The 21,772-nt window shown below is 48.5% G+C and overlaps 1 protein-coding gene across 5 annotated transcripts in view; it reads left to right on the plus strand.

Moving 5' to 3' along the window:
- AGRN (agrin) overlaps positions 1-21,772 on the plus strand; it is an 835,885-nt gene that overhangs the window by 301,863 nt on the left and 512,250 nt on the right. For 3 of the 5 annotated variants that reach the window (XM_069610068.1, XM_069610071.1, XM_069610069.1), the window contains exon 3: positions 11,480-11,500. The exons of the other annotated variants lie outside the window; for them this stretch is intronic. In XM_069610068.1, the coding sequence (XP_069466169.1) occupies positions 11,480-11,500 (21 nt within the window). The remainder of the gene's footprint in view (positions 1-11,479; positions 11,501-21,772) is intronic. 5 annotated transcript variants of the gene reach the window in all.

A 21,772-nucleotide genomic window follows, 5' to 3' on the forward strand; every position in this document is an offset into this window, starting at 1 on the left:
ACAAGGCCAAAATCCGGAAGCAAAAAAAGCCCACTACAACTCCCGAATCATAAACTGCAAAAACCCCAGCAAAGAACTTCAGAAAATCATCTCTGAATTCACCAAACCAGCATGCACTACAACCGCCCCGACCCCCCTCTCAATCACTATGCGACTCACTCTCCCTCCACTTTTACGCCACGGCTCTCGAAAGAACAAATGCTCTAACCACCAAACTGGCTCTCTTACATCCACCAGGCAACACTCCCCTCCCACCCCCCCTATTCCGGCCAACCCACCGTCTGCGACGTCTACGCAACCAACGTTTGAATCCTTTAATCCAATATCACCAGACCAATTTCTCAAACTTGTATCTGCCCGCAAACCATCCAGCTCTCCCCTAGACCCGTGCCCGGCCACAACCCTCAAAGAAATATTCACTTCCACATGCACTGGAGAACACGCAAGATCCATCATAAATGACTCCCTTTCCTCGGGTATCTTTCCCAACGCATTCAAAACGGTTCATGTCAAACCTCTATTAAAAAAACCTTCCCTCAACCCTCTCGAGCCCAAACACTACTGCCCCATCTCAAACAGGAGGTTCCTTGCCAAACTCATTGACCGAACCGCCTACTCCCAACTAAATGCCTTTGTCGAAGCCAACAATCTCCTAGACCCCGCACAATCAGGTTTCAGGGCCCGTCACGCAACCAAAACCACCCTAACCTCAATCTGGGATGACCTTAAAATAACGGCTGACTCCGCAGGATGCGCGGCACTAATACTTCTTGACCTATCCACCGCCTTAGACACGATCAATCACTCAATCCTCCTTGACTGCCTCCACTCCCTAGGAATTCGTGGAACCGCTCTTAAATGGATAGCTTCATTCCTCAAAGATAGGTACCGAATAACGATACTCTCCACCTATTCCTCCCAAGCCCGACCAGTCGACACGGGAGTCCCACAAGGAGCATGCCTATCTGCCCCTCCTGTTCAATCTATACTCAATCACCCTCCCACCAATAATCCGCTCGCACAACATCCTGTGTTACAACTACGCTGATGACACTCAACTAATTCTAAAACTCCTGAACGCAAAACCCAACTCCCGACCTGACCTCGCCTCCTGCCTCGTTGACATAGAGCTCTGGATGACCCAAAGCCACCTCCTGTTAAACCCCTCCAAAACTGAAATCATGGTATGTGGCAACTCCAAACTTTTCCACACCCACTACCCTGGCCATCACCATGGGCAACTCGCCGACCCCCTCTAACGCAGTGAAAAACCTTGGATGCACGCTTGACTCTGACCTAACACTCTCGCACCAAGTCAACAACGTCTCAAAGTCATGCCACTACCACCTTAAAACCCTTAGGCATATCTTTCCATATCTCTCCTTTCCCAACAGACTCTCTGCAGTCCAATCAATTGTTATATCAAGACTCGACTACGCAAACTCCCTCTACCTCGGACTCCATGCTTACCAACTAAATAAACTTCAAAGGGCACAAAACGCTGCAGCCAAACTGCTACTTGCCCTCGGCCCAAGAGACCACATCTCCCCGGCCCGTAAGACTCTGCACTGGCTTCCAGTGGCCCAAAGGGTGACTTTCAAAACCTTATGCATCTCCCATCGAGCAGTGCATAAAACCGGACCTCAATATCTTCAAAACAAGCTAAAACCCTATCACCCCCAACGCACTCTAAGATCAAGCTCAGCCGGCCTCCTAGTCATCCCTAAGACAAAATCAGTCAGGTTAGGCGGATCATCATTCCCAGCCTTGGCCCCCACACTCTGGAACACACTCCCACCCCACACCCGCCAACCCGAGGATCTAATGTCTTTCCGCAAACTGCTGAAAACCTGGCTCTTCCCCTAGAACCGACCATTCCGCGAAATGACCCAAACAGAATAAAAGCACCTCAAAGACACCAATCCAACAAACTACCAGTTGCGAGAAATCGACATCTAACAACCATTAATATGAACTAAAAAGACAAATAGAATAGAGCGAGTAAAGTAGAGCAAAGCAGTGAAGTGAATAAGAAGAATAAATCGTACAAAACTGATTTAAATCAATGAAAAGAATGTAATGCATGAAGAATGAATGGAGTGGATGAAATCGTTAGAAGCGATGAAACATGTGAAACGGATGAACGCGCTGACCTGATGAATGCGGTTAGCAGATGAATGTATAGATCGGATTAGTGTGTAGACATGTAGAGTGTATAGAGCGGGTGAGTATGTAGAGCGCATGAGTGTGTAGAGCGGCTGGGTCTGCAGAATGGATGAATTCATAGAGCAGATGAGTGCGTAAGTACAGAGATGAGCATAGAACGCAGAAGTGCGGAGAGCAGATGAGTGTGTAGACTGGGTAAATGCGGAAGAATGTGTAGAACGCTGAGAAGATGAATGTGCAAACAGGATGAGTGTGTAGAGCGGATGAGGGTCCAGAGCGGATGAGGGTCCAGAGCGGATGAGGGTCCAGAGTGGATGTGTGTATAGAGCGGAATATGTAGAACAGAATAATGCTGTTAATGCGTGGAAAGCGATGAGTGCATAAAGCTGATGTGCGCGGGGAGAGGATGAGCACAGGGAGCGGATGCATTGATGCATAGAGCGGATGAGCGCGGGGAGCGGATGAGCACGGGGAGCGGGTGCATAGATGCATAGAGCGGATGAGTGCAGGGGAGCGGATGAGTGCAGGGGAGCGGATGAGTGCAGGGGAGCGGGTGAGTGCAGGGGAGCGGGTGAGTGCAGGGAACGGGTGAGTGCAGGGAACGGGTGAGTGCAGGGAAGGGGTGAGTGCAGAGAGCAGATGATTGCGTAGGGTGGGTGAATGCATAGAGCAGACAAAGGTGTAGTACACGTGATGGGTTAAAGTGGACAAACACCTAGAGCGGATGAGTTACACTGACCGAGTGAGTGCGTAAAACAGATAAGCATGTAGAACGGTTGAATTCCGAATGCATGCAGAGTGCGAGGAACAGATAGATGAGCGGAATGGACGAGCTGAGCAGAAGAATGTGTAGTGTGAAGGACTGCATAGAACAGACTAGTGAGTAAGGCCGGCAGATATATAAAACAGACGAGTGCATATGAGCGAATGAGTGCATATGGAAAAAGGGGTACATTGAGGGGACGAGTGCCTAGAGGGGGCGAGTGCGTAGAGGTGAAGAGTGCGTAGAAGAGGGGACGAGTGCCTTGAGGGGACGAGTGCGTAGAGGGGACGAGTGCGTAGAGGAGGTGAATGCGCACAAGAGACAGGTACGCAGAGAGGATGGGTGCACAGAAGAGATGGGTGCGCAGAGGGGATGAGTGCGTAGAGGGGATGAATGCGTATTGCGTGTAAGGGCATAAAGCGGATGAGTGCCTGGAGCGAACGGATGAGCTGCGTAGAGCGGACAAGTTGCATAGAACGGGTGATTGCGTAGAGCATGCGTGGTCCAGACTGGAGTGCGCGGGGCGGACTGGATCGCGCAGGGCGAACTGAACGCATGAGTGTGTGAAGAGACCGGAATGTGGGGAAGAGCTTGGAGGCATGGAGTCGATAGGTGTGCATGGAACAGATGTTGTGAAGTACATAATATAGTTTGGAATGTAGAAAACGTTTGAATGATCATATAACCCACCATATGCTTACTCTCTCCTTACACCACCACTCAACTAGAACACAGAGATACTATGACACCATTCGGTATAACTGTTCTCATACCAACAACCGCCACATACTCCACATCATTCTATGTAAACACTGCTGGTTTCACACTCCCAGCCAGGAGTTCTATTCAGGCCTAACGCAGCCACATCCGGTCTGGATAAATCCTGCCAGAACAAACACATATTCCTGACCCCTCAATCACCACACCTACCGCTAAGAAGCAGCTTTTACACAATTACCGCACAAGCTGCACACATACCTGGTGCCCACACGCACCTTTGACTCTCTCTACCCCCTCTACTGATCTGAACTTCGGTTCCCAAAGGCGTTCAACCTACCAGTGTCTTCAGACCATACCAATGGTATATAAGGCGCTATATAAATGCAAAATAACATAACATAACATATAGCATCCTTGATCCGAGGCCAATAGACTCCTCTTTATTCCTCACACAAAGCTGTTTTCCAGCACCTCCTGACTCTGCAGCCTTGGATTGTTTCTGAGGTAGCTTGATTGCTTTTAATACGAGTCCGATGTCCATCTTTCCATTATGGCCTCTCTAGCCATGTTATGTTTTCTTCTGCAGCAAGCTTCTATATGTTTCATCTACCTTGCATTTCTCCATGGATGCACTTACTAATCAGCTGGTTACTTTATCTTTGCATATATGATTTCTTCGTTTTCAATTATGGTTCTCTTGTTCTAGTTACATATTCATTCTTAAGTATTTTCATATCGTTTCAGTGCGTCTTTGTATCTTTCCCTCATAACGCCACTCTCCAGATTTTACTTATAACTCTTTGATGTCCAATGGTGTGTGCAGACATCCTTCCACCCTCTCAATGCGAGGGCACATTCGATATAGTTGTCTGAGTGCATACCTTCTCTCATAAACTTGACGCAGTATTGGGATGGGCTCTTCTCCTGCTGTTCCAGTATGATGGAGGCGAGGGGGCGGGAGGTAGTGATAATGGGTCTACCTGCTCCTCTACAGGTACGAGGAAGGAGATGACGTTATGGGGTGAGTGAGAGATGGTGTGTTGTAAAAGAGTCATACTTGGAGGCAGTAGTTACTAGCTAGAAATGTGAAAAAATTGTAATACAATTTATTTGCTCTTTGACATTCATGTGGGTGTTAACAATGAACCCCTGGTCTAATTAGTCCGGGACCGTCTCATTCTCTGTCTTTGTCTGCATTGTTCGGGATGTGGCTTTTAGGCCTTATCACTTTTCTGCCCCTCTTTAATACGTGGTATCGCCCATGACACTGGACGTGACCGCGGGTGCGCTTTTCCGAATTTCAGTTTTTGATCGCTGAGCTTGTCTTGAAGAGATGACGGATTCGGTCATGTTGACATCTGCCGCATTCTTCTGTGTTTTGTGGAATGGCTCATTTAAGTCGACACTGAGCAGAGCCCCCTCCAATTCCGTCACATGCTTCTTTCAGACTAGCATTGTTCCCGCGTTTGTGCCAGTCCAATGGAAGCCCTCCGTGAGCGGGCGCATTTGTGTATGAAAAGCTCTGTTTCCATGGCAACCTTTAAAATCTTTGCTCCTATTGCAAAGTGCAGAGCTCGCGCAGACACCTGAAACCTGGCCGAAAAGAGCGGCCTCGCAGTTATTACACTTTGTTCAGCTATATATTTATTTTTCTGAGCGAAAGGCAGCCACTCTTGCCTTTTGGATGCTATCGGTGCTGACTAGAATGGCGTGGGGGTTTCTGACCGTACTCCTGCCTCATGCTGTATGAAGTTAATGTACACCAAGTTTGGTTTGAAGAGTCTTAGGAAGAGAAGGGCTGTTGCGGTGTGTCCTGTTGTATGGAAGGGAGGTGTTATGTTATGATGCTGTCTTGTATTGTATTGTCACTGGCCAGGAGTGCATGCCCCTAGAATGTTAATGCATGAATGATGAGCGGCTCAGGAGAATGTTCAGTGGGTCTGTGAGTGAATTTTCTATGAATGTCAGTTGGGGACCTGAGCTGGGTATGCAAGGATGGCCTGTGGGCTGCTCTGCATCTATGTCCTGTCTACTGTGCCACTGTGCATATATATACAAGAGAAACTGGTTGATGTGTATTTGTATATATGTACAATAAAGATGCCCTGCATAAACCTATGGCTACACAGCTGGTCTGTGTGCAGATGTATGCGCTCAACCATGACTACCTCTTCATCTATAACAAGGGCCACGTTTACAAGTGTGTGCATATATGGAGATATCGGTGGCAGGAAGGGTCAGCTGTTTCCAAATCTATTTTAACGCAGTTGACTCCAGCTCTGTCTTTGTGCTGGCATAATGATCACTCCCCTGTGTGTGTCCGAGAGCTTCCTGAGTTATGCCCCAGGTGTGCACCCTCACCGCTCCTAATCAGAACGTGAACGTGTTATTCCCTGTTTCAGCACCTGCGTCCAGCCCTGTGTGGCCATCTCACTCTATCCTAGGCAAGGCCTCAAATGGGAAGAAAATGGCCCTTGGCTTACGTCCCCCACCCCCAAGTCTCACTGCCCGTTACCTCTGCCACCCTGGCATGTAAAGCGAAAAAGGCAGGTGTTCATGTGACCTCTCCTTTGTTATACAGTGGTTCAGATTGTTTGCGTTTTACTTTCATTAGCACCCTCGTTCGGGGAGCCAGCCAATCGGGAGGCAAGCAACGTGGGCTGACAATACTAGTGTTAGCAGACGTTCCAAGCCGCCCCCGGTTCCCCCTCACTTGCCATCTACCCATTCCCCACTCCCCCTCACCGATCCTGCTTTTTTTTAATTTTTTTTGTTTTTCACCATCCCCAATCCCACTTACCTGATTGCTGCAGCGGTAGGACCCGCCGTCGCAGCTCCTGCAGCTCCTGTCCCCACTCCGTTTGGCTGCCATGGAAATGGAAGAGGGGCTCCTTCCTATTCCATGGCAGCCATGTTAGTATGGTATTTTCTCTCTGTGAACGGGAATCCGCGAGGCGTCCTGTTTACAGAGAAAATACTTTCTATTTGAAAAAAAATACATTCGCACCCGAGTAATTATGCACCCGTGCTGTTATGTCTGTCATGTGTATCCTTTCTACTCATTGGTATGCAGGCAGTTCACTATAGTTGCACATATTGAACCACAGCAATGAAAACCGAGGGCAGGACCACACAGAGTTGAAGCACAGATCAATAGAGGATGCACGGCCAGGTGTGGATCCCACGGGTTGATGCACGGACCAGTCTGTAAATTACCTTCTTTTTCCCACAAAGCTCGAAAGACCTCCGATAAACCTGGTATGCGGGGCCTTGGATTCTAAAGTGGTCCAAGGTTAGAGATCAGGGGAGCTTCGGCACTGTACATTCCAGAACCCAATGGAATAACTAATTCCCAAAAACAATGTGCATATGGAGGTCTAGGAGCTAGGATGCTGGTACTGGGTGATGGGCAGAGAGATAGTGCTTGTGGAGGGTTCAGTGATCCATTGTTAGTGGAGGGCTAGGAGCTAGACGTGTAGTGTTGAAGGGTGGCAACTTGGATGGCATGCAGGGTCTTTTGAAGTGCCTGTGGTAAGATCACCAATAGAATATGAAGAGATAGGGGGGTTGTAACGATGAAGGTACAGAGCCGAGAACTGGGTGTTAAATTGTTTGTTGAGGATGGAGGGCTGAAGGTTAGATCAGTGGAGGGCTAGGACCTGGATTGGTGGTTGTGGGACGAGGGTTGGATTGATAGTTGAGGGATATGGGTTGGAATGGTGGAAAGGTGATGATGGGTTGGAATCCTTGCGCAGGAAGGAACGACGTTTGGATTGGTGGTGGAGGAACAAGGGTTGGTTTGGTGGTGGAGGAACAAGGGTTTGATAGGTGGTGGAGAGACAAGCGTTGGATTGAGGGTGGGGGGGACGAGGGTTGGATTGAGGGTGGAGGGACGAGGGTTGGATTGAGGGTGGAGGGACGAGGGTTGGATTGAGGGTGGAGGGACGAGGGTTGCGGAATGAGGGTTGGATTGAGGGTCAAGGGATGAGGGTTGGAATGTGGGTGGAAGAACAAGGGTTGGATTGAGGGTGGAAGAACAAGGGTTGGATTGAGGGTGGAGGGACGAGGGTTGGATTGAGGGTGAAGGGACGAGGGTTGGATTGGTGGTGGAGCAGGTGATGATCACTGTGGCCTCAAATTTAAAAATTTGGTTCGTTTTTATTTTGAAGAGGACATCTGTATTCATGTCGTATTTGGTTGGATTATCTATAGGTGGCACAGGACAGAAATGGCAAAACTCAAGCTTGTTAGACACTCGACTAGGGCAAAAAATAGGCGCGAGCTCTAAATGAAGCTCACCAAAACCGCAACTTAAAACATAGGTTAAGTGTGTGGCAAAGAGTAGGTTTTAAAACACAGAGGGCCAGAAGCTTTGTGTTAGGGGTATTTTTAGGCAAATGTTGCATATTTTATGTATTTAAAGGTACACCGCACATGTAACCGTGTTTTTAAAACTAGACAACCCTTTGTCGATTAAAAACAATTTTAGAAGGGGGTCAGAGGGTTGGTGGATCCCCCATAAGGAATATTTAGTAACACTTGTGCTAAATGGCCCAGATCAGGACAGAGGCGCATCAGGGGAGACTACCCAAGCCCAGCGCCTCAATTCAGGATAGAGATGCCAACTAACCAACTCCACTAACAATTTCCCCCTCTGCATGCACCTCTCAAACTCCAAACCTACAGCACAACAAACGGCACAAACTTCACTACATTGCAACAAAACAAAAAACACACATTGGGCCTCATGATAACCCTGGCGCTCCCGTAACGAAGGGTGCCGGTACGGGACCGGCACCCTTCATTACGGGAGCATCGATTACGAGGTTCCCTTTGCGGGAACCCCTTAGAGGGTCCCGCGAGGGGAAGAGGGAGCTAATAATGGGCCGTTATTAACGGTGCCGTTATTAGCACCCTCCCCATTTACATTGAGCCCTATGGGGGCTCAAATGGGTATGGGTTCCTGCAAGGAGGAATTACCGGGTCCACCAATGTCGGAATGACCCGGTAATTCCTCATTGCAGGAACCCGGTATTGGAGCCCGGTATGGAGGCAGCCATGGCGCGACTAGCACCATGGCTACCTCCATACTCGTAATGAGGCCCATAGACTCGCATAACAGTACACTACGACTACCGACTGCAAACACCCCAGGCCCAGCCAAGGGATCCACTGGGCTGAGGCCGCCAACAGCACATCACTGCACTCTTGTACTTTTCCTGCTTCCTCCACTAACTCACCCTCCCTTCCACTTTCAGAGCCACCACTGCGGCAGGGGACCACTCCAGTGGCGATAGTGTGTGGTAAAAATGTCCTTTCACGTTAACATTAACTAAATGGTGTATTTTACAGCACGCTGAGCATACAGTTTTACAGCAGATCTCTACTCTCCCATGTTGAGCAAAGTTGGACAAAAAGATGGACTGGTCCAAACTGAAGATGATTTAGATTTAAATTTGAGAGGTTTGAGGATTAGCAGAGGGAAATGTAAGAAAAGGTTGTGCCGCACCGGGGAGTAGAGCTGCGCGCCACACCCATGCTGCTGCCAGCATCACACACGGCCCTGATCATGCAGATGAATGAGCTGGCCCTGCCTGTTTGTGGGTGGGCAGATGTGCCTCCTTCCTTCAGTGCCAGGCTATTATGCATGTCTACGCAAAAAGGACAAGCGTACTCGTCCTTGGCACTTAATTAGCAACCCAGGTGCTCAGCAGCCACTTTTGCACTCTGAAACTTGGCTCCACTTGCGCCAATATGTTGGGCCTGTTGTGCCAGTCCTTCGAACTTTGACTGACCAGTCCTAGCCTGGCTTTCTTTAACGGCGTTGGTTTCGTCATCTGATTATAGAAGGGGATAGGGCTGCCAGCCAGGGCAAGTGACCCGATGGTGGTGCCGGCTCCCACATCCGGGGTCAGCGTGCGTCACTTCCTGGGTCCCAGGGGAGGCGTGCGCATGGCCCTCAGCTGCAGCCATTGTTTGCATAGCGCACTGCTCTCCGCTGGGAGCAGCTTGTGCTCTGTTTCGCGGCCTGGGAACAGGTGGGAGTGTGCTGCCGTGGCGTGGGGAGGGTTGGTGGCTGCCGATGTCAGGCATGCATTCCTGGGATATTCGGAAGCTGCGGCCTGCTTGGGAGGGAGATAAGTGCCGGACCATTCGCAGCGGGAGGCCTCCCTATTGGACAGTTTCTCCCCGGCCTCCCTGTGGCCGCCGCTGCTTCAGCGCAGTTTTTTTATTCTTTTTTTGCTTCAGCACATTTCCAAGGCTATCAGGGAAGCTGTTTTGTGTCTTTATCCCGTCACTCCCGTGCCCCTTTAAACGTCAGCACTCACCCACCACCGCAGTAGGATTGAGATAAATGCGACTTATTGTGGAGGGGGCAGGCACTGAGCTGACACGGGCCTGGGACCACCCTGAATTGGGACGTTACCAGGAGTTAAATCTTGCACTAATTGACTCCGCCTCCAACCCACCAATCTCACACACCTTATGAGCTGTGGCTGTATGCCTTGAAGAACTGCCCTGTCCTGCGTGGCTCTAGGTTTAGGGGTCTTGCCAGTGCACGTTTTAGTTGGGCAATTACTACCTGGTTCTGCTTTTACAGGGAGGGGATGCTCTGCCCAATGTGCCCACTGCACTGCCCCTCCTCCTCTAAAAGTAGACTTGTAAATCACGAACAGGTCAGCACTAAAATAGGGATTAAACCTTCGTTGTGTCCTATCCTCCCCTTACCCCCACACCTAACTTGCCATAAGAGCGAGATTTTGTTCTACCCTCCGCCTGACACCCCCTGGGGTTCCTCTCATGTGCCGGTGGGTCCCATAAGGGGGTCTGAGTCGTTCCTTTTTTTCTGGTCTGTTGCTGTCTGCTGGCAGCAGCAAGACCTTCAACCTCACATTGTTCAATGAAAATATGTGGCCATACTGCCAGCGGTCACCGCAATAGGTAGTAGTTGGCACCCAGATGGTGCATCTCAGCCGATGTGATAGCCAGTATAGCTAGATGAGCCGGTATAGCTAGCTGAGCCAGTATAGCTAGCTGAGCCTCAGTTGAACACCCAACATATTTTTTCAAACTTGCCTTTCATCTGCTGGCGGATCCGGCTGCAGCCTATTACCTCAGTGGCTTCTCACGTCATGATGTTGCTTCCTCCGTCATTGGAATAGAAAAGGGCCTCTTTTTGAGAACATATTTCCCAAAATGAAAACCCAGAACTCTAGCAGCTGGTCCAGCTGCTATTTACCTTATAATTTCCAGCTGCGGGCCACAATAGCAGGTTAGAGACCCTTGGAGCTCGTTAATCACCCTTGCTTCACTCAGACTTGTATCTTTGGCTTGCAGGCTTTTGTTGATGGCATTGCATGTAGCAACGGACTATATTGAATGGTAGTGTTTGTAGGCTGAGCAAGTTTCACGAGGAAATCTACTGGTAATGACCAGTATCTGGGAGGTACAAGTGCTCTTCTGGAGCGCATATGATTTGGCATTTATAACGCGCCTATACACAAGTCTTTCATAGGTCAGTCTGCTCTCACTTGTGTTTGTTTGTTAAAGGGATGCGAGTGGCACCTAACTAGTTCACCCAAAAAAAGTTGAATAAAACAACAGTAACTGGAGGAAATGTCGGTCATGTATGTAGTGTATTTTCAGAAGAGGACATAATGGTACGTGCCATGTTTACTTACTAAGAAGCACTCGGCCACTTGGCCTGGTAGTTTCTGGATCCAGCTCGGCTGGCAGTGGGTGTTGAGCTGTCTGTGTTTTTTGTTTGTTCGTCTGCTTTTGTTCCCTAACAGTGTTTTTTTCTTCTTCTTCTCTTCTTGCTGCCTATAGAACATAGGAGGATTAATGCTGGTAAGTCACCCCTGTCTGTTACCCACAGTGCCTTGCGCCCATCCTTCAGTGTCATCACTTGCATCCAGCGCTTCCCATTTTCTCCAGTGAGTAAAGGTGCAGCGTTGTTACCTAGTTTGGGACCGTTTGTTTGCATCGCTGAGGTTAAACAGTGTTCAGTTCCACGCAGCGCTGACGCCCACCCTAAATTGCAGTTTTGAGGAGCGTCTTCAAGCTCGTCCACACCCTACAGCAGCCTTCTTGGGGCGTCAGGCCAGTGCTGCAGGTGTGGACGAGTGCAAGTGAAGAAATGTTAGAAAACGTCATCAGAATCATTGCAGGAGCATGATATTGAGTTTGCATGAATCGACCGCTAAGTGCATGAAATCAGGACTTGATTATCAGCCCCAATTTGCTGTCCTATTTTGCTCTGCGGTGTGTTGATTGTAATTGACCACACACGGGGGAGGAGGGCAGGGTCTGGCCTCATCAAACTCTGTGCTTCAATGGTTAGATTTCACTGCTGATGGCTTGGCTTGGTGACAGTCACAGGAAGGGTGGTTGCGGGGGCGAGGAATGCCAAAGGGTCCAAAATAGCCCAAAGTCATTTACTCTCATCCATGGGTGGGGGAATCCTAAATACCCCGGGCACCTCCTGCCACATTTGAACAGTCTACTCTCCCAAGACATTTCCGATTGGTAGTTTATCGGTGCGAATCCGTGTTAGGTTGACATACTACCTCTAGTGGTTGGAGCCAACATCATTGTCCGTGTTTTTGCAAAAGAATAAATAGTTGGCATTAATTTGGCGCTTGTCTGACCGAGCTGTGCCTTACAGCCATTTTTGGGTTATTTGGCCCACCTTCATGCTCCGTCGTGGAATAAACATTCTAACAAAATATGTAGAATGCTTACAAATCTGGAACAAAAAAGGTGAAGAAAATCAATTTGCCCCAGGGGAAAGGGTGCTCACACAATCGGCTGGCTGGAAGAGCAGGTGAGAATACACTGTATACCGCCTGCTCTTTCCAGCCACTCAAAACCCTTCTTCAGGTGGAGCCATCTTGATTGTGGGGATTCAACAGAGAGCCTCTCCCTGTTGCCTCCCCACCCTCCCTTCTCAATCCCCCAAAACATAACCTTTCCCCACCCCCTCCCCACTTACCTGCTAGACTACAGCTTTGTGCTCCGGACCCAGCGATACTCCCGGTCGCCATGGAAATGGTACTTAGTCTTTGTTCCTATGGCGGCGGCGGCCATCTTGTTTTTTTTCTTCTGTATTTTGCCGTTGCACAATACATGCAGCCCATCTCCTGAGGGGGGAAAAACATCTGCACCCCAGAAGAACCCCAGGGTGTGAATGGCAATCACACATGCATCAGGGAGCAGGCATGGCTGGAAACGACCCGCCAGTCCGAACCTAGGCAGGCCTAGAGATTGCCATAATCACTGGAGATACGCTAGTGTGGAGTTTCGGGTTTTGTCGACAGATTGCTTAAGAACTACTAAATTTTTGTTGGTACACGTCGGTCTTGAACTTATCTTTGATCTTAAACAGTAAAAAAAAAGACTTTTTTTTGCCACTGGTGCCATTGCAGATTCATGTGGATGGACAAATATTCTGTTGAATCTCTTTTGCACATAATTGGTGTGAGTGCGACGTATGTAGGAGGATACAGAAAAAGGTTTAAGGAACCCAAACGCAAAAAATGTTCCGCTGATCACACTGTGACATCGAACCAAGGGTCTATTTTCTCAGAAAGCGGCGATTATTTGGGAAAAATTAGCAGGTGGTGTTTGAGTCCAATAAAGGACTTTGGTCATACATGTCTGCAGAAAGGAGGTGCAAGGGATTGAAGTCTACCTCCCCGAATCGCTAATACAAAAGTGCCTTCTGTGAACATTGCCACCCCACTTCAACACAGGAACGGCATATGGTTGAATGAACGTATGCCTAAAGAGATTGACCATACTGTAGTAACAATGGCCTCAAAAGACTATCAAAAGCAACAAGGTCCAGTAGTCCTCGCCCTTCAACGTGTTTGTGGCCAAAGGAACTGGCTGTTCTTTGGTTGACCAAGGGGGTGTTGCGAGTAGGGGATGTATTTTTTACCCTGGAGTAATTGAAGGATCTTTTAGGGCCCGAGATATGAAAGTAAACCGAAACCCAGAGGAATATCCCCGCTCCTGTAGCCTGCCTTGGACGCCCATCTTCTATTGCAGCCCAGCCTGCCGACCTTCAAAATAGCCTTGAAGACCTTCCTCTTCCAAGCAGCCTTTGGAGGTCAGTTATTGTACTCCTGAATTACTAATCTCACGCGCTCCCACCCAAAGAGGGATAGGGAACCACCATCCACAGGCGGAAGCAAGCTCTGTTGGGAACACTAACTCCGGATCCTCAGAAGGCAAGTTCTAACTTTCTAAAATCCGCCCCTTGCTCCTTGACGTTTGCTTGCCTGTTGCTGATGTTAGCGCTACAAAGTGGCAGTGGTGGGACATGTGGGCACTTTATAAAGGAAATGAAAAGAGTAAAAGGCTGGCCGCACATTGAAGAAAAGCCTGCGCAACAGCAGCACCGGTGGCAAGTGAAGGAATTACAAGCAACTCATACCAGCAACAATGAGTGGGCGCAGCTAATGCTACCACCTCTCGCATGGGGGGCCTTTCTAGGAGGCAGAGCAAGTGCAAGAACAATTGGTCAACATTGGACACTTTTTTTTTTTTTTTTTCTTTTTCTTCTGGTTAATGCATAAAAACGGCTTTGGGTTTGAGATTCTACTAGCAGGCAGGCTTATATTGTCCAATATTCATACTGCACTTGTCCCCAGTCTAGTGGTCTTGCCGATTCTGGCCTTGGCTGAGTGTTAGTGTATTGTGACCCTCGGTTGCCAGGCCTGAACCTTTTGATATAAAAGCGTAGGTCTAGGGAAGGAGTTGATAGGAGATGGTAAAGTTAAGGGTGGAGGCGATGGGCAAGAGGCAGTGGGCAATGGGGCCGACAGATGTGAAGGGAAAATGCGAATAGGTGCGATGGGGTTGTTATCGTAGGGATGCGTGTGTCATAACGGAGGATAGTTATTGGTATTCATGAGGGAAGGAATCCCGGGACGTGCAACTCCGTTTCAAGCAGAAACGTACTGTGATGGCAGAATCTAGACCTGCCAAAGATGCTGCTAGATAATGTTGGTGATTGGTTGCACAGTGGACTTGAGAGGTGCTCAAGCGGGCCCTGGTAGCCTGGAGGCGTTCCAGGTCTTTTGTAAGAAATACCACCTCTGTATCAAGGGAGGGACCTGGATGTGCCAAGCCAGCTGATGGAGGTGTTGGCGCCACGAGTTGGACCTGTGTAGGTGTATACATGGGGGAACCATGAGGACAGTGGGGGAGGGGAGGCACGATGGATTGAAGTCTAGTGGCAGGTTGGCCGGGCTATGCATTGGCTCTAATTCACTGGTGGATTTGCTGAATGAGACTAAAGAGGGATTGCAGTGTCCTTAAATGGTTACATTGTGATGGGGTAGGAAAATGTGGTGGCCAATGTATGCGGTTGGTGTAGATGTGCAGGATCAATAGGCATGTAGGGTGAAGAACTGTGTGTGTAGTAGAAAGGAGTACACCTAATGTTAAGCACATCGTTGGGCTTTAAGCTTAGGAGCTCGAGTGTGCAAGCGTCTAGCACAGGCGTGAACATGTGCACTCGCCACCAGCTATTCACCAGTGACACCGACTCCTAGCGAGCAAGAAATGGTGCCCCGCATGGACAACCGAGGGAGGAAGCCACCCCTCGGGCCTGGCCAATAGCTTGCAACCTGCACTCTCCAGCCCTGGTCCAGCCTGTATCGCGAGTATGAGCTGGACGGCGGTCTGTAATTCCTACATGTATTTGAGAGGGAGACACTTCCGCGGGCTAGGAAAAAGGAATGTTCACATTGAAGTGAATCCTAGCGCACCAGTGTAACTGGATGTGTAGCCATACTAGTGCCAAACCTCAAATGACCCAGTTTCCGATTTGGTCCCGGGGTGCAGACTGTAGGGGTAAGAGGAATCGACCCAAGTAAAGCAGAAAAGCCCAATCGAAGGGGGGGGGGGGAGACACTGAATGATCGAGCTCCCCCATAGGTAAGTGCAATGCAACTCCTGTGTGTGGCAACTACACGCTACACGATGTGGGTCTGGGTAGAGCCCAGTCGATCCTTTAGAAATGCAACACTGTTGACTTCACCGTGCAAAATACTGACACACACCTGTCAAAACTGCTAAAATGCTGAATGGAACTTGCAGCAGAACCAACCAACAGTCCCCAAGCTGCACCCAAAAACAACTTCCCCGAATTTATAACACATGTACTGCTGACCCCCTCCCCCCCACACCCACTAGGATAGTCCTCAGGTGTATTATTTCACCCGAATTACACCCGGGCATTAAATCAAAAAGCTGCAGTCACTTAACGATGTATAGGGCCCACCGTGACGCACAATAGCAGAGCACCAGAGAGGCGGCTCCCGCTTCTGAGCACGCTCCACAGCAAAGCATGCAGGGAAGCAGACAGACCCTACTCTAATATTTAAATACTCGTAAATACCTTCTCCCCAAGAATCTAAAATGGGCCATCCAATTTGCATTTGAATGAACTTCGATATAAGTTGGATTACCCTCCTTTGTTTTTGGGATCTCTATGGATGTGAAGGTTACGTTTATATCTCCACAATATCTCGGAGCCTCGAGTCATTATCAATGGAGATCTTTTTATGGACAAAATAACAGAAACTGATGAAAATGGGGTGTGCTTTGGAAGTTTCATGCTATGCATCCTTTCAGCCAGATCGCTCCCTCTCCTCATATACCGGCCTGCCTCCTCCTCCCTCTCCTTATATACCGGACTGCCTCCTCATCCCAGCCAGATCGCACCCTCTCCTTCTATACCGGCCTGCCTCCTCCTCCCTCTCCTTATATACCGGCCTGCCTCCTCCTCCCAGCCAGATCGCTCCCTCTCCTTCTATACTGGCCTGCCTCCTCCTCCCAGCCAGATCGCACCCTCTCCTTCTATACCGGCCTGCCTCCTTCTCCCAGCCAGATTGCTCCCTTTCCTTCTATACCGACCTGCCTCCTGCAAGCCAGATCTCGCCCTCTCATTTTATACCAGGCTGCCTCCTCCCAGCCAGATCGCTCCCTCTCCTTCTATACCGGGCTGCCTCCTCCCAGCCAGATCGCACCCTCTCCTTCTATACCGGGCTGCCTCCTCCAAGCCAGATCACGCCCTCTCCTTATATACCGGCCTGCCTCCTCCTCCCAGCCAGATCGCACCCTTTCCTTCTATACCGGCCTGCCTCCTCCTCCCAGCCAAATCGCTCCCTCTTATTATATACCGACGTGCCTCCTCCTCCCAGCCAGGTAGCTCCTTCTCTACCGGCCTGCCTCCTCCAAGCCAGATCTCACCCTCTCCTTCTATACCGGCCTGCCTCCTCCAAGCCAGATCTCACCCTCTCTTTCTATACCGGCCTGCCTCCTCCAAGCCAGATCTCTCCCTCTCCTTCTATACCGGCTGCCTCCTCCAAGCCAGATCTCACCCTCTCCTTCTATACCGGCCTGCCTCCGGGAAAGGTTGCATCAAATGGTAAACCGTCTGGTTGCTCTTATGCACTCAATCGTTTAAATCGACATCTTGAGTTATAGAGGCAGTCGCAACAATCAGAGCCTAGCATGGCAAGGTCGCAAAGACATCCAAAGGTCGCAATGAAATCCAACATCCGCCGTAGCCTATTCGCCAGGTTGGTGCAATATGCCAGTCGACCCCCCCACCCCACTGCGAAATGGATACAAAACAGTACTTTTAAAAAAATCCCTGTTTTGTCTCAGAAAGCATTAAATAAAACAAGTCCAAAATGTGCCAGCTTTAACACAGTGGCGAGAGCCCAGCAGCCCAGATGCATAGCGGTGCCAATCTTCTACAAAATCTACTCATACAAGCGCCTCGAGGCGCATGCACTTATGCGCATGATGGCAAGAGTCAGCTAGCAGAAAACGGGGGTGCTGCTGGCATCCAACAAACAATCTCCCATTGTCATTTCATTTCAGTGGGGGAGGGGGGAAGGATGCTCCACTTGGCCTGGGAATTATCAAGAGGATTAAAAACGACCTCTCACATAATAGTGAATGGCCTGGATTCACATGTGATTCAAACGAATATTAAAATAACGAATATTTTAATTGTGGGGGCCTGCCCACCCACTAAATACCTTTCCCAGCAAAATTTAGCACTGGTTCAAATATATAAACAAACCCCAGTCCTAGAATACGTGGGAAAAGTGTTAGACAGTGGGTGAAAAAAAGTATCGTTTAGCCAACGATTGTTTTCAGCAGCTCGCAACACTGCATACCAATCAGATGGGCGAGCTCTGCCCTCTGCTGGCGAGAATGCAAACCTGCATCTGCCCATTCGTTTCACCAGAGGACATTTACGTTTTAAATGTATTTGTGATATGTTGTCATTTTGAGGCCTCGTGGAGCACAGAGTGCTGGTAGCAACCAGGAATCCTAGACCCTGAGGGTCAGAGTATTTCACTGGAATGCTTGGGGTGCTCGGTGATGAGTTGTAGTCCTAGCTCAACAGCTGTGTGATGCATAATCGCATGGCTGTTAGTTGCACAGCAATTCTGACCAGTTGTGTTTTTTTCTTTGGCTGGTCTGTATGAAAGCACGCTGCTCTTGGACTGGTGGGACGCTTGCGCGACTGAAGACCAGAGAAAAGTGAGATGCGGTCTGCGGTAGCGGGGCGTCATAAACTCGAGCAGTGTGACACTAATGCCCCTCTAACATTTGAAGGAAGCCTGTGATCTTCCACCTGCACAGTCCAAGAGCGGTGCCTTTAACTCTAGTGACTAACAGCAACTAAGAGTTGAAGGATATTAAGTCAAGAGGGCGAAGGGGTGGGGCATGCCTGTAATGCTCCCGGACCGTTAAAGTAATTCACACCCAGCGCGTAGCGCTTTGCTCTAAAGTTATCCCAGCAAACTCATCCTTCAGCCAAGATGGGCTTGTACCACCATGAGCCAGCCAATCAGGAGGCTTGAAACGCGGGCTGCGTCTCCCGATGTTAGCGCGCGTTCCGAGCCACCTAATGGCCACCTCCCCCGCCCGCCATCTTCTCCCCATTTAGCTCATGGCAGCAGCGTTTGCAGCCTCTGCTGCTTCCTTCTTCCTTTCCTCATGCGTGAGGCCGCTGTGGAAAGGGAAGAGGTGCTCCGTGCGGGGCCCCAGCTTCCCTTTGCATGGCAGCCATCTTTGAACAGTCTTTTCGTTCGGCGAGGGGACCCGTTCACAGAACAAAAAATATTTCAGTTGGCCCCGTTCCAGCCCATCGGACAGGTGCTAATGGTGTTAATCACCAGTTCCAAGGGCTGTTACGGGTGATAACATCCCCGGGCCCTCGTTAAAAGCCCTCGCTTCACTCAGGCCTTTAACTTGGGCCGCCGGGCCGTTACCATCCATTAAAACCCTTGGAATGGGTGCTTAATGCCAGACAGTTTATCAATGGTTCCGAGGCCAAAACTCAGAAATGTGTGGAGTGATTGAGAGGGATTACTTGACACTATGTAGAGCTACACACACACACACACATTAAAATTAATGCAATCTGACTGGTGTAACAAACGCCGAGCTAGCCGATTCCATGACATCTTCGTTGGCCTGCTCCATCAGCATGCCTGTGTTTGTCTGTCGGCCTGCAAAGTCCATACAGTGACAAGCCATGCCCCCCAGTGTACCTTTCTTCAGCATGCTTAATCCATCCTGTGTGCTTTCAACCGTGCTGCCATCTAGTGGTGAAGTGTGTTTGCAACCTGTTTCCACAGATAGCCTTAGTCTTTTATATATTGTATAGATCATTTTAGTCATGTTACGTATAGTTGAAATAAATCCCCAAATCAATAAAACATTACAGTGAAGCGGAAGACCAATAGAAAGTGAAGTCTGCCCACTCTAACAGTTTCATATATATATATATATATATGATGACACTTTTTTACATCTATACATTTAAAGAGTATAGAGGAAATAGGCACGGGGCACAGGTGCTCCCCGCTCTTAGAATAAAATGCAGGTGCAGTAGATGCAAAAGAGCCGGATGTAAATGCAATACATATGAAGACACAACACCACCCATTTCATTCCATAGGTCCCAGTTGAATTGATCAGGGCTGCTTCTGAAGTGTTTACTCCCCCCCCCCGCAGCACCTGGGAGCTGGAAAGGGTATTCCAGTTCATAGACTATGTAGTATAAGTGTTGGGGGGGGGGTGTTGGTGCTGGGGGTGTTACAGGTTCAGCCCTACTATAATCTGTAACATTGTGGGGCAACATGCGGCCCTGCGTTTGTTTTGGCCTAGAACTCCCATGAATCCTCGCGATTGACTGTACTGGCCAGGGCTGATGCGAGTTGTAGACCAACCTATCTGGAGGATGGCAGGTGGTCCGCCTGTGAGCTATAGGCTAGAGCATGTAGACTTGGCTATAGGCCGGGGCACGAGCCTGGATACAGAGCCGGTGGTGAACTCGAGCAGCTGCGCCGTCCCGGCGTCTGCTGAACAGATCCCGTTTCACAGGCAGTGTCGTTCTCAGTCTTTGTACTTGAGACAATGCAGTGATATTTTATTTAAAAGGTTGAACGGCTGAGCGAGGAGGTGACGTGTGCCCATTCTAGTCACCACAATGGCAGGGCGGCAAAAGGATGAGGAGCGGCCTGTGCAATGTGGGTGGGTCTTTGAGGTGGATTACTGGTTCGTCCTTGCTTCAGGAATAATACTCACCCGTCTGCTTTGTACAGTGGGGGAGTGGTGAAATGATATAACCCACGCCTCCATAATCAAAGTATATGAGGGCGCGGGTGGTGGACCCCCTGTCCCTTGGCAGTAAGCAAGACTTCTACTACAGCAGTCCCACTACCAAGTAAATGGTCTTTTATAGGGTCCTCCACAGAGCTTTGTGGTAAATGTTAACTGCCTCTTGGCACAGTGGCCCGGTAACTGCTGTATGCTGCAGGGTGCGGTGTTGTGGGTGCTGGTTAATGGTTACTGATGATTTTTGAGCCTTCCAATTTTTTGGTGCTCCCTGTCCATCCATGGGGGTTCCCCATACCCTCCCCAATACACCTACTTACCACCCTTTCTCCTCTGCTGTGTATACATTTTCCTCTCGTGTGTTTTCACATTCCAAATTTCTCCTAATCTTTTTTATTAGCATTGCATTTCATGTAATTACCACTAATTGGAAAAAGTTGAGTAAACTATCTGATATGGCTTGGTGGGATTACATTTCCTCTATTCATCGTGTAGAAAAATGTTCTGCCCTTGCTCATAATTTGTCTTTATTTAAAAAAAAAAAAAGTTTTATTGTTTGGCTGATAAATCAACCTTTCAATACATTTTAGCATTTATGGTGTTTTTTTTACATATGTGTGTGTACGACATAAACATTTTTCCATTCAAAAGAGAAATCCAGAATGCATTATTAAAAATAATATCAATGAACAGAAAAAGCTATTTTTCATTGGACATTCATGTGAGATTCAAAGTTAATACATTACGTATAAAAAAGAAGAGCAATAAAAAAATGTAATTATTTACAGAAATATTGTCATAAAAAAGCAGGAAGCAAAAAAAAGAGAAGCAGGACAATAATCATTAATTTGTTATAATCAACTCATCAACTTTGTGGTGTTTACAAAACTGAAAAAGCTGTTCATATGAAGTTTTTTCAACAGATATTTACGTGAACTCATCGATTGCCAAATTTAAGTCTGCCATGAAGTTCGCAGTTGCATATCTCAATGATTTGTGCCTCATGTGAAATATCATTTGCCAGGCTTCTTGCATGTCCAAATTCACAAATGTTTCAAGACCTTTCCGGAAGTGTTTGCTTCTATGATCTAGTAATTCCGGATATTCAACTACAGTGTGGTTCAGGGTCTCATTTGATTTTTTACAAATCCACTTTTGAAGGATACCATCTTAGCAGTATTTCTTTGGTTCGGGATACATTAAAACTGAGCCGCATGAGCTCTCCTCGATGCTTAGCATTCAGCGATTTGATTAAGTATGCCTCTGGCAAGCCATATCGTTTTAATAGGAATGGATTTGAGATAAAATCTTTATATTTCAGACACCATTCTCTGATCTTAATCCAGTCAATTTCCCAGAGTTTAGTTTTTGCTCTGATGGGATTCGCTATTAAGAGATCTTTGGTTATGTTTGCTTCGTGGAGATATTCATGGACTTTGTCTCCACGAACGTGTGCATTTA

This window comes from Ambystoma mexicanum, chromosome 8 (genome assembly GCF_040938575.1).
Source record: "Ambystoma mexicanum isolate Mex_15411 chromosome 8, UKY_AmexF1_1, whole genome shotgun sequence".
NCBI lineage: Eukaryota > Metazoa > Chordata > Amphibia > Caudata > Ambystomatidae > Ambystoma > Ambystoma mexicanum.